We start from the raw sequence: 13886 nt of genomic DNA on the forward strand, positions 1-13886 counted from the left end.
AACCAGTGTGAAAGCAATGGGGGATGGAGAGCAGGGGCTCTCGCCGTCTCCATAAGGCATAGAGACTAATGGTTGCGCGGCGGCAGCACCCCCTACCGGTCGGTAAATTATTATCCGCGGGGCTGCGGTCCTGATGCTGAGAGATAGTGAGGATGCTGCACAGGGCTGGGAGGGGGAGTATAAACCCGCTTTTGATCGAAAAAAATGTGTCACAGTCTCTGTGGCGCAATGGAATAGCGCGCTGGACTTCTAATCCAGAGGCTCCGGGTTCGAGTCCCGGCAGAGATGTGGATACAAGGGTTGTGGCTTTTTGAATGATGGGGGGAAAAAGCAGACATATTGTTTTATTGCTTACCCATCTAGGATGCATCTTACAATCTACTCTGTCTACAGATATGACGGATGGGTGGATGGATAGACAGTCAGACTTCCAGTGATGTGTTTATTTCGCAGAGGCCCGATATACAATGCATCTGGACTGAATTGTTATAAATTTCACATGGAGCCATTTCAGAGCGCAAAGGTCAGTGCTTTAATATGCAGATTTCAAACGGGCAAAAAGCCTGAAACCGGAGCTCCGGTGTAGCAGCACAGCACGGGCTGCGTTGCCAGCCTATTACTGTCCGGGCTGCACGCTCCGGCTCCGGTCTTATATACGGCCATCACGTAGGCACCGCAGGACAACACAGCGCCGCGCGGCCCCGCCATGTGAAAGTCAGTGGGCACGCGCGCACGCTCGCTCGCGGAGGGTTTCAGCACCTGGGGCTGTCCACTCATTTAAGCCACAGCAAAAGCTTTTCTAATGCAGCGCCAACAACTAAACATTTAAAGTCTTTCCCGTCCTCATAACAAGTGTTTAATGATGCCAGATGCTGCATTTCTATTCTCCCATTTGGTTCAGAGACAGAGGGAGAGATAAAGACTCCGCTTTACTTTGAACGTAAATGACTCGGTGCCAGGAAATGGTGTCGTCTCTAGGTTTTTGTATGCAGATTTTGTATTGAATTATGGACTATAACTAGCGACGATGTAGCGGTGAAATTGGAGAATAAGGATTTCAAAAGTCATTATGTATTTTTAATTTAGTGAAATCAGTGTGGCGACCTTTCTGGAATCCTTTCAAGGACCCCTGAAGGTGGACTTTAGTTTCTGCTTCAGAAAAACCTACATTAGCCCAATGACGGAGGCCCAGAGCAGCACTATTTATGTTTACAGTGTGGAAAGCAGCTGCTTGCTTGAAGATCTCTCAGACGCCCCGACTCTCTAACCCCCCCCCCCCCTCCCCATGGCTTTTATTAGTTAGTATTTCCTTCAAACCCACCTCCCCGGTGTCAGTTTGTCGCCACCACCACTGATTGGGATGTCGTGCTGTTGCCACCATCCATGTTTAACCCCATCATGCCCCCCCCCACACACAGACCTAATCCGCCAGTAAAACTAATCCTTAATCCTCTCTGGCAAGTTGAACAAACCCCCCCCCCCCCTCCTCCGTCCTCTGGATCCTGATTCCCAAACGGGCCTGATGCATGAAACGTCAGAACTACATAGACTACCCTCTGATAAAGTTTACAAGCATGCAGAAGTGGCCCTTCCTATAGGGGTTAAACTTCATGATGTTATATTATACAAATAATGTGGTGATAAGAGACCTAAAGTAACTGTTAAAGGCGCAGGCAAAACAGCAGCATTGTAGGGATATGGGGAAGATACAGACACAGGAAAAAGTCCCACAGCTCCACAAGGCCAGCGACTCTGTATGTCATTACCATATTGCAAATGATCAGGCCTACGGGAAATAGCAGTGGGCCTATCTGCAAGATAGGAGTAATAGCTCCATAATATAAGTGATAAGAAACATTATAGGCCACTGAGAACCGTGACAATCAACTCCAGATGACCTCTCCTGCTTCATCTCAGGAGATTTGTAGGCACTAAACTTCTGATAAAAAAATTGAAGAAGAATACAAGACCTACTCAATATCAAACCTTCAGATAAAGTGAGCCGAGCTATCACGGGAAATCCTACAGTGCTACCAGAGGAGATAATAAAACAGCACAAAGCCCGATAAGGTCAGTGTGGACTCACTGTGGAGTACTAAAGGAACAATATGGTGATTTTTCGGTGTGGTGAGATCACACTTCTCTATCTGCTCCATCTCCTTCATGTTGCTCTCAGCCAGTAGGCCCCTGCTCTGGCCCTGTTATCCCGATGGTACGGGCCAAATCGTATTAAAATCCCCTCCCTGCCCCCTCCTTCCCTCCATCCCTCCCTCCCTTGTCCCCTCCCCTCCCTCTCGTCTTTCAGACAGACTGTTTTTGCTGCAGTGAACGGCAGCCGTGGAGAGCGAGCGAGCGAGAGACAGAGAGACAAACACAGCGAGAGAGAGCGCGGAGGAAAAGCAAGAAAAACAAAGAGTCAGGAGAAGGAACAAGGAGAGAGAAAAGTCGATAAAAGCAGATTGAGAGAAGGCTCCGGACAAGCGACTGCTGCGCATCAAAGGAGGGACCTTACTGGGAACCTTATTGGACACCAGCGCCAACAAAACCCGACTCCGGAGGCGGAATATAACGGTGTGTGTGGTCATTGCCGTGCATTCTTTGGCAGTTTGTATTATTGTCCAAGGTTTGGCTGTAGCCTGTAGGGCGGACAGGAGACACCTGTCAGTGCTGACGCTTTTCCGTCTCCAGGAATGTGTCTGTGTGCGCACTCTGGGTAGGTGGCTGGGTGTGTGTCTGTGTGTGTCTGTGTGTGTGTGTGTGTGTGTAATCCGTTGTGCCTGCCCAGAGAGAGAGCTGTATAATCCCTGCGTGTTTTATAATTTACTCTGAATATGCGTTTTGTTGTCGGGCTGCCTGCGCTGTGCCCGACTCTTCTCTCCCACCTCTCTTGGCTCTATCGCTCTGCAAAAAAAGCATCATAACTCGGCGCTGTGTGCAGCAGCCACCTCTCCCCAGCCTTTACAAGAGTCTCTAAATCTCATCCCATCAGCAGCAGATATATCTGCAAGTGCGGGAGAAGGTGTTAGAAAACAGACTCCGACTCGAGAAACATCGCTCTGGTGCTCCCGCGATCCGTCGCAGCGACGCAGGCCACCACGAGCTCTTATTATTGTTATCATTATCATTATCATCATCATCATCACTATTATTACTCTCCACGTAAGAGCAGACCGCAAGAACTTGAGTTCAATCACGCCCAGAGTGTCCGGCTTATTTCCCATGAATGCACTTGTTCTAGTTTTGTTTTCATTTCTCGCCATCACTCAACAGGAAGGGCTGGAGCAACAATAAACACAGCCCCCCGCCCCCCCCCCTCTCAATCGCCACATCCCATCCCATGTCCCCCACCCCACTCCTCCACCCTCCCCCTTATCCCCGCCCTAACCGCCCGCCCGTCCCGCAGGCAGCACTCGTGCCACGGCTCCCTCAGCGTTTTCAATGAAGGAGCGTTTGGCAGATGGACCGAGGCTCACCTCGGCCCAGGCTACTGCTATTTAAAGGAACACGGGAGAGAGAGGGTGTGTGTGTGTGTGTGTGTGTGTGTGTGTGTGTGTGTGTGTGAGACAAAGACAGAGGGCGGGAGAGAGAACGAGAGCCTGAGCAGCTATCACGCACGTCTGTCCGTCTCCAGCTTGTGCAAAGCGCGCCGAGTATTGTCAGCTGGCGACAGGTGCATCTTTCTGCTGCTGTTGTGGTCCCCCCCCCCCCCCCCTTTCTTCTTCTTCTCTGTTTTTTCACGACCAACTGTGGGAACCTTCCTTTGCGTTATATCTAATTAGCGTGAGTTAGTTGGAGCTGTCCAAAACACTCGTCTTCCTTCACTCCACATGCGCACGGCTCGTTAAAGTGGATGAATAAATTCACAGTGATATGAACCCCCTCTTCTTCTCCCCGTCTCCCCTCATTACCACCTATTCAACACCACCATCATCCTCTATTCTGCTGTTTGGCTCTGTCACCGCCCCCTCCCCTTTACCCCCGCCTCTCCCAATCGCCTCTCAGTATGGCATGACACAAGCAGATCGATGAATACCCATGGAGCAACGCGTGAGTAACGGGTGGGCCAAGCGTTTATTCAGCAGCAGCCAACCAATGGCAGGGGACGCAATTAGTGGCCAGTCGCCCTGCCCTGCTTGTTTTCTTTATCTCTCCACTGCTCTCCCCACAGGTGACTCTCCAGAGCTCCTCTGCCCTCCTGAGGATTCAGTGAGACAGGCGGATCTGTGCGCCCGACCATGGCCTTCCCATCAGCCCCGTCTGCATTATGGAGTGTCAGCTTATTGACGGTACTATTCGCAGTTGCGGTTCACAGCAACGATGTCTATGGTAAGCACCTCTCTCACTCTTTATCTATCCGCTTCCTATTCTCTCTATCTCGCCGTCTCTCCCTGGGCCCCTGACCTCCCCGACCCTCTCTTTCTGTCTCTGGTGGTGCCCCTTATCTGTTGACTTGAGGCTTTTTTTGTTGTTTCCTGTATTATGACAAGGGAATCAGAGAGCCGTTAATAAGCACATGGGACACTCCCACCTCCCGGACCCCAGTGGAATTCCTGCCGTTGTTTTTGAGGAATGTGTGTGACTTGCACGTGGGCGCAGGACTACACACACATGCATACTACAGGTCCTTGCTGGAGTAGCTCATTTGCCCGGTGGCTTCCTCTCCTTCTTCGCTTTCTCTCTCCACGACATCGTCAGTCACACACTCGCACTCACACAGGCATAAAAGTACAAAAAGCAGGCACACACTCACGCACAAGCATTCTTCCTTTCATGTTCACCTGCTCAGCATCTCGACGTCAGTGTCAGAGGTACATGCCACCACAGGCGACAAGCAGTAATCGTCTTGTACGACTCAAATGGCGAGACAGGACTGTGCACACTTTACACACACACACACATACAGTACAGACACATGACACTCGTCATGGCTGAAGCTCAACCTGTGATGAGCTGGGCGCGGTCGAAAGCGGATGTTAAGAGAGGATTTGATGAGAGAAGCACTTTGTAATGATATCATCCCTGCTGTGAGCACCGAGTGAACAGGAATACACTGTCCAATGTGCTTTTCCAATTACATAACACTCAAGTGACTGGCTGCGGGTAATACAACCTTTAGAGGGCAAACCGTGCCGATGGCGAAGTGGTGCATCATGATTGTCCCTCAATCTACAGAAAATTGATTGACACAGGTAGAATCCTGTTGGCATTTTCTCATTACAGTTAGGATTTAATTGCACTGAATGTTTGGCAAAGAACCGTAAGACGATACAGCAGGCAAGAAGGCTTCTCATAGATGTTCCCTGATTTGCATTAGCAATATATATTCTCAGAGGCCACTTGTGCTTACTACACTGTGCACACCCACACAATTTCACAAATCTGAATACTTCCGTGAGTGCATGGTGCGTGAACATGCACGGACACATGCACAGCGCACACGTGTATGCACATAGATATGCAAGCGCACTCACCTCATCTACTGTACTTCCACTTGGTTTATCCACATCAGCTGTTTTTACTTTCTGTTGAATTATGCATACTTGTGTTTCTGCACGTTTGTGTTTGAAATGTAGGGTAGTGGAGGATTGTCAGTGTGAGCTCACAGTGGTCAGTGCAGCAAAAAATGAGAAACAATCCGGCTGTGCCAAGAAGCCGGGATGAGGTCAGTGCTAAACAAATGCAAATGTAGGCCCCGAAAGCTGTTGAAGATGAGAAATGCACAAACAATCTCCAGATTGAGGCGTGATGATGAAATATCAATCTCTCTTCAGAGTGCTGACCCCGACTGTGTAGCTCGTCATCGAAACCCAGGCAGCGGTTCGTTATTTGGGTCCGAAAACGATTTTGGCTCGCATTCAGACGCGCGTCACATTTGATTAAGGTGTGCCTAGCAGGAGGCCTGACCATGCATGACCAATTCTTGCTTTGGTTTCACCTAAGCGCTGTTTTACATTATCATGTCAGTCAAGGAGAGTAATTAAGGTTGGGACGCCTGACAGTGTTTAGGAGATGAGAAAACACGTCAAAGAGTGCAATTGAGAGGAGAAGGGAAGCACGGATGGAGTGCTGGCTTAACAGTTTCAGTGCGCATGATGTAAAGCAGTTGGCTACGCTGAAGTGAAACAAAACTAATAACATTTCTGCAGTGAAATTAATTAGAATCGCTTTTATCAAAAAAAGTTAGAAATGATAATTCTTGTACTACATATGAAGGCTTTAATCAGAACCATTTTTTTTGCACAATTTCTTCGTCCACATAGTACAGGAATTTGTTTTTAAAGACTTGCTCACTGGCGGACAAGGAGCACAGCTCTTATGGGACCTCACATATAACGCAGAGGAACACTGCCAAAAATTCAGCAGACAGGAAACTATATGTGAATCTTGTGTTCACTGTTTTAGAGTTTCCAGACATTTGAGCAATGTGGGAAACAGCAGTGTTTCAGCTTGAGAGGTAAATGTGTGTAAGCTGGAGAGCACTGGTCCATCGCTCACATCTGCTCCGATCTGTCTGATTGGCGTTGTTGTGACACAGCAGCAGAGCTGTTAAGTAGAAGATGGAGTAGGGCGGGGTGAGCAGTCAGATAATGCCGTCATAATGGAGATCTCCATGCTAAGAGGCCCTGAAACAGAAGGGTCTACTTAGCATAAATAATTCAATGTTATGTATCAGAGAGGAAAAACGATTACCTCAGCAAATCAATGCGAGAGCAGATGAGCCATCAGAGAGCAGGACTGCCCATTACTGCTATACTCAGTCCACAGTGAATTAAAAACATGCAGACTGTTTGTCCCTTTTCATCCTCCAAACAAGGAAAGAAAATAAAAAGAGGTCTGGGGTTGATTGGCAACCAACAGGCTGCATGTCATGACCGTTTAAATTCCTGACCAACTCTGCCTTCCCAACTCTCCCGCTTCCACTGCTCCATCTTCATTTGATGTATGTCAAAGTAAAGGAGAGGACAGGACTAACTCTGTTTTTTCTGGATTCATCTGTGACCAGGCTTCCTTAGAGCGAGTGAACGAATCAGGGAGACACTAATTGCGCGCCATTTGACATATCCATTTCCACAGCTGGATGTGTAGCCATGCGCTGCGGATGGAAAGTGCCTCTCAGAAGGGTACGGATTAGGCATGCAATTGGCCGGCTGTGCCCTGGTTCTGTACTGCTGACCCAGTTACCTCGGGGCTGCTGTGGAGTGTGGAGGGTCCATCCGCTGGAGCACTCAGCAGACAGCATGTAGAGCAGCGCGCCGCAGCCTGCCATCAGCCACCTGGCCCTCGACTCCACGGTAGCCTGATCCCAGACCCCAGGAGAATGTTTGCATTCGTGACAAGAAACATGTCTAATAGTTTATTTACCTCGACGAGTTCTGCTAGTCAGAACAAGTGAATGAACCCCTAATGCTTCCAGCTGAGGCCAATAATGAATAAGGATTAAACGACAGGAGCAGTGTGGACCAGTCGTTAGTGTGGTAAGATTTACAGGCGGGCGGGCTCCGCATGTGTGTGCCTCTGCCAGCGGTTCACTTTATCCTGCCACAAAATGGGCTCCTTCCCCCCCTGGACCAGCTCTTTCTCGCTGGCTCGATGCCCACTTCCTGTGTGTGCTGCTGTTGTTTACTGTTGACTTCCTGTGTGCCAAGATGGGGGAACATTTGGCTAATACACAGTACGGCTAGCACACAATAGCAGTAGGCGGTTTGGATGGGAGGCCTCTGCCTGTTAACAAGGCTGACTGATAAGCAGTGACTCATTAACAAGCCGAGGTACACAGAGCCTGGGGGAATTACCGCCTAGCCACTGTGACATTAATAAGAGGCCTAAGCTATTTTTCCATTTGGCTCCACTGGCACAGGGCTAAACCAGTGGTTTCCAATCTAGACCCTGGCTATTTACTGGCTCCAGTGCTTTTCCATTTGTTTCAGCCACTGGTTACCTGGCCTGATTGGAGTTGGACAGATCAGTATTGTCAGTGTGGGCTGGAGTTAATGACATCTGCTGCTTCAATGGAAAACCAGACACCTCTCATTAGTTTTCTGCAGATTCAGTCAGAAACATCTGGGGAGGAGACCAATTAATTCTCCTCATGCTGATCATGCCAATTAATTAGCAATATGTTTGTTTAAAAAAAAAAAAAAGACCAATGCATATCCTAGATTTTAATCAATGAGAGTGATGATGGTTCTGACACTATATAGATCCAATTAGGCATCCAAAATACACTCAGTACAATATGCAAAAGAGCTCCAAGCAACTGTCTCCTATCAGAATTTTAAATCCAAAGCCATATTACTCCCATTGTTTCGTGTGTTTATTTTTCTCTGATCCTTTAAGTGTTTTGTCGTCCAGATCAGTTTTGTGATTATAAATTGGATCCTGATTGGCTGGCATTAGTTTGCAACAGATTCACATCTGGCAGAAAACCAATTATTTCTCCTGTTCATCATGCCGATTAATTAAGGCGCTGTGGCTGATTGATTAAACTCCCAACAAAGCTCCAACCATGAGCACTAGAGCCCTGGGGATGAGTTGCATCACACATTATGCACATTGCTGTGTCTTCATGTTATCTTCATAAAGCTCTTCAGACATGTTGAAACATTACACATGCGTAAGTGACAGGAAGAGAAACTCACGGCTCAACAAGGCACAAGTGTTGATAAGTAATTTCTGTCTAAATTAAGCAGAATTAAGATGCAGTGTCGCGCCAGTATCATCGGATCTTAAAGGTATCAGGAGCACCCAAACAAGACTCCATTAGACCTCATCAATCTCAGGCAGATCTCATCCACCCAGGCCCAGTCACGCAAGGTGCGATTACATCAGAACAGATCAATCTTGCCTGCTAGCATCATAATAACGGCAAACGCCATTTAGAAATTGAAAGAGAGAAGTGCTCTTGAGATTTTGCAAAGCAGCAACACACTCAGCTTCCTCTCAGGTGCTCTTAAAAGACACATCACTCTGCAGAAACTCAGGGTCGAGAAAACTGGGGGTCCGGCATTTGCAGAGCTGTCAGCTTTAAACCATCACTTCACAAAGACACTGCACATTAAACAAACCTAACAACAATAACAACGTAAGCCTTGGAATAAATTAATTCTCCCCGTTTCCAACAACAAGAGCCCTTATTAATGCGCTCTGCGCTCAACTGGCTTTTCCTTTGATCAGGTCCCCCCCCCTTCTCCAGTTACCTGCTGGAATTCTCTGATGGCTGTTTTAATTGATTGCTGCGGGCGTGGAAATCACCCATCCTGTCATTGATGCATGGTTGGTCAGACCAAGGGCTTCCTGGAAAGGTGTATCTGTTTGTTGAAGCCCGTCGCTGCGGCGTGTGAAACGCCAAGTATGACGGGGTGCCGGAAGACGCGAGTATGTGGCTGTAATGCGCAGCATTTGTATTGATTGAGTCTGAGTGCTGAGGGTTCCCCCTGAGCGCAGGAGCTCCTCCAATGAAAGAGCAGAGGTTGCTCTTGTTTATTGCCTCTTTTTGATGATGCCATCACTTCAGCTGGTGGTAGGGAGCGTGTCTGGGGGGGATCTTATCGCTGATACCACAACCGTAAAGCCATTTTAATTCACCTGTGTGCTGTCTTGGGAGTTCTTCCTAGTCTGGTTTCTGCTGAGGATATCACCGTCCATTCACTGGATGGTGAGTCTTATCGAGCCTCTGTTGTCACATATAGAACCAAGTGTTGTGAAGTAGTTCTCCAGACTTGATACTATAAACTCTCAAAGTATAAATCTCTGCAAAATGTGTGTATTTAAATATTAATATGTTCTTATGGCCTTAGCACTGAATCGACTGAAGCAGAGTCTGGCACTTCTGCTTTACCAGCTGATCCAATGTCAAAGTGAATCAGCAGCCAGGCTGACAGAGTCCTCCAGGCTGCGTCCTGTCTTGGCACATGCTTCAAAGTTTTTGATAGTTTTAGCTTTGACTGACTGATTTAACAATCAAACTGAGTGCTACTTGCAGCTTAAATTTTAATTCTGAAAGTATATTACTGTACTGAAGCAGTCCTGAATATTGTTTCCTATACATAGCATACTTTTTTATTGCTTCAGTCGCATGTTTATTGTGTACTGAGATGTGGTTTTAGCATTGAAACTGTTGGATGGTATTAAAGTTTTCGTATTGTAACGCAGCTGCTGCTCAGTGGAGTTCATTTACGGTTCCACTGCACTGCTGCACTCTTTCTGCCTCACAATCACACTCTGCCACACCGCTTGAATGCTCATAGCTCCCATATACATCTGCTATTAAAATGCTGTCCGTTTTATTTAAATGCCCCTTGCATTAATACAGTACCTGGCATTTAGAGTGTGTGTGTTTTCATCATCATTTACGGCTGCATTGTAATTGGATCAAATCTTTCATGCGCCCTATGCAAAGCGGGGGAAGTAGTTTTGGAGGTTGCATTGTCAACAAGAGCAAACATGATGGGTGTAGGATCATTGGACTTGATACCATAGAGCCTGGATTTACTTTTACAAATTTTCAAGTGGAAAAGGCCGTCTTTTATGAATCTTTCCTGGAAGGCAACAAAAATGATGACGTGTGTTTTTTTGCTACTGTAAATGCTGTGGAAGAGGAAAAGTAGTGAGAACTGGTGGGAATAGAGTGTGATACTGTAGGTGTCTGTGGAGAAGCTGATTGGATTGCAAACTGTAGAGTGAGTTTAAACTTGATCACCTCTCTAGGTGGTCTAATGGACCCGATAACTTTCAGATCGTAATGTGCATTTACTCTCTGCGTAAGCAAGATATCCACACAAAAATTACATTTTAATACAAGGTGCAAACTGCTAAATGTTTAAACGGAAAGTGGAGTAAATAGTCGTTTAAAGTTTTTTTCCCGGTGCTTTGTGTGTTAGGTTGTTTGTGTTTCTCCTCCAAAGCCACAGCCGTGATAGGCACTCACCTAACACAATGAATATCTTCATTGTTTGAATACTTTCATTGTCCTGGTGAATGCAGTAATTGTGACCTACAGTAGGTGTCATTTCCCTTTCTTGAGATGTACTCATCTCTTCTTTTCTTAGGTGGAGGAATAGAAGTAATCAGCGTTTAAAGATTCCAAAACAGCAGTCTATCGATGAACACAAAAATAAGCTGGTTGTCTTTATTCTGTTATCCTTTTGTTTTTAAAGAGGGATACATCCATGTTTTCCAATGACATTCGGTGCAGAGAATATATTGCCTTCCTTTAAACATTAAATAAGCTCAGCTGATTGATCAAACAGTCAATCACTATGAAACTCACACACTGCCCTGTGGACAGGTGCAGCCTTGGCTTTTATTTTGCATCTGGCCCTTGACACTGATCACTGAGTATGATGAACGCATGGTGAGTGGATGTGGTTGTGACGACGAGGCCATCGCCGCGCGGTGTAACTCAGCGCTACCGCGCCGGTTGAAGACAAAGGCACCAAATAGGCATCTCTAATCTCCCTGCTGAATGAATCCGAAACAAAGAGAGGAGGAACGCAGACATAGAGGCTTGGACACACATAGGATAAGCTGATTACCCAGGAAAGGAGGGAGGGCGAGGGAGACAGAGGGAGAAAGACAGAGGCATGCACGTGAACAGGAGAAATCCATACAGTAAGGGAGCATGAGGGCAGGGAAATGGAGGAGGAGGAGGGGTAGGAAGAAAAAAAGCCAGCGCACTCTAATGACGGGGTGCACAGACCGGAGAGAAAATGAAAAGAAACATCGTAGGGAGTGAGGGAGGAAGAAAAAACACAGGAGAAAAAAAGGTGAACGTTTAAAAGGACGAGCCATGGCGCGACAGAGCATGCAATAGGAAAATGAAGGGAATGCATATTCCCCTGTGATATCCTCCTTAGGCACGCGACACAATCAAAAACAGGACATTATGCAAATGTGAAGCGGCTACGGCAATATAATCGCTACCTGAGTCATTTCACCTGCTCTGCTCACTCGTCGCTATATATACAAACAGAATTACACCCAATCCAGGTGTACGGGCTAAATATACAGCTAATTAAAATTAATGAGATTTACTTAGAAAAGAATATACTCCTTCCCTAAGCTGCTTATCCCCGCATGAGAATCTACTACACACACTGACACACACACACACACGCGCGCGCGCACACACACTTTTGCCAGCTTACTAAAAAATACACACACACACACACGCACCTTGTTTTGATTCACTCCTTCACTTCGCTTTCTCACACCCTGCTAGGCAGACTACTCAGAATCCTTGGTACGCTTGCACACACACACACACACACACACACACACACACACACACAGACACAAATACTCAGTCTATCTTTCAGCCAGCTTTCCTCTCAAACAGACTTAAACATGCTCCTTGTTCAGTGAGCACGCAAGTCTTTGACTGTATGTTGGCGCACACACACACACACACACACACACACAAATGCATATAGACACACATTCACAGAGATTCTCAGCGATGCACACACACACAAACATGCAAACAGATAACACTCACAGAAACAATTTAAGAAAAACGCTTATGCACATATTTATGTATGAAGACATGTACAAGTACACACACACACACACACACACACATTCAAATAGAGCTTTGAAGGCCTTCTTGTCTTTACTTAAACAAAAATACCCCTGTGAGCCAAGCTGTTGACTGTCACCGTCAAAAATAATTGTGTGTGTGTGCCCGCATAGCTATCTGTGTGTATGCATAAGTGTGTGTGTGTTTAGCAGGCTAGCCAACGCATGCATATATATTCCCCACTCAGTGTACCACTTCTGTATATATGAGTGTAGGCATTTGATATGTAACATTTTTTTTCCCCATAAGGTGATGTCCAACCAGCGACGCTCCATGTAGCGAGCAAAGTGCTGAGTAATTAAACGGCTCTTCAAGCCCTCTCTGTTGAAGGGGTGGGATGGGGGGGATGATACAGCACGAATTAATCACACCCTTTATTAACAGACTTAGGATTCGGTGGAACACTGCTGTCTCCACCGCAGCTAGCTGCACCACTTGGCACCCAACCAACTGGTGTCTCACCCGACCCCACGCACATTCTTACAGGAGCTTACACGTGCACTCACGCGAGGACGGTGCGAACACACACACGCTTGCGCTCCTCTTTTTTGGCTTCTCTATCTCCATTTCTCTCCTTCTGTCGCTGCTTCATTTCTCAGCTTGGTGAGTACTTGAATGTCATTATGACTTTTGCTATCAAAAGCAAACAGCGGGGCTGGATTGAGGAGTGCATGCCAGACCTCCCGTTTTCCACGCTGAGAGTGCTGCAGCATGTTGAGTGCTATTTTGATTGTTCTTTTTCCTGCTTCTTTTCAACGAATGGGCCGGCGTTGTTAAAGGCACAGATTTATTGACAATGCCCCTGCTGTGAGGTTCAACCAGCCCACGTGGTCTAGTTTCTGAATGGAAACCCCCCCCCCTCTGTATATTTACAGTACAATCACTCTCCCTGTGTGTCAATGACGATGACTTCATATCTACCGGCAAATTCGATCCCATTTGCGTAATGCATCGGCAGACGGCACAAGTGAACGATATAATTGAGTTAATGAGCTACACGCCCTTATCTGCTGTTCATTCATACGGGCAGCCCGAGGCGTGACGACTATCAGCCTCTTACACAGGCTACTGTATGTTGGATGAGTCCCTTGAAGGGAGAATTTGATAATGCAGTCGAACTTCCTCAAGGCAGACTGTTTTGATTTGTGAAGCAAAGAAGAAGGGAGTTTATCCCCTGCGTTTCAGTTTTTTTTCTTGTTCTCTTATTCTACAATGAATATTTAAATATTATTGTGATTTATTTATCGCGGCTCAGTGTTCAGCTTCACAGAGCTATTTTCAGGTTGATATCTTCACAGGCAGGAGGGAG

General features: G+C 46.8%; 1 protein-coding gene and 1 non-coding gene across 2 annotated transcripts in view; both read left to right on the plus strand.

Annotated features, from left to right (window-relative positions):
• The first annotated feature begins 214 nt into the window (after nucleotides 1-214).
• trnar-ucu (transfer RNA arginine (anticodon UCU)) lies at nucleotides 215-288 on the plus strand. Its single transcript has one exon. It is a non-coding gene; the product is annotated as a tRNA-Arg (tRNA).
• Nucleotides 289-4235: 3947 nt separating this feature from the next.
• The window catches only part of cadm3 (cell adhesion molecule 3), a 74933-nt gene continuing 65282 nt past the window's right edge, over nucleotides 4236-13886 (plus strand). Inside the window, exon 1 of the mRNA XM_070919298.1 lies at nucleotides 4236-4326. Coding sequence (XP_070775399.1) covers nucleotides 4236-4326 — 91 coding nt within the window. The remainder of the gene's footprint in view (nucleotides 4327-13886) is intronic.

This window comes from Enoplosus armatus, chromosome 14 (genome assembly GCF_043641665.1).
Source record: "Enoplosus armatus isolate fEnoArm2 chromosome 14, fEnoArm2.hap1, whole genome shotgun sequence".
Lineage (NCBI taxonomy): Eukaryota > Metazoa > Chordata > Actinopteri > Centrarchiformes > Enoplosidae > Enoplosus > Enoplosus armatus.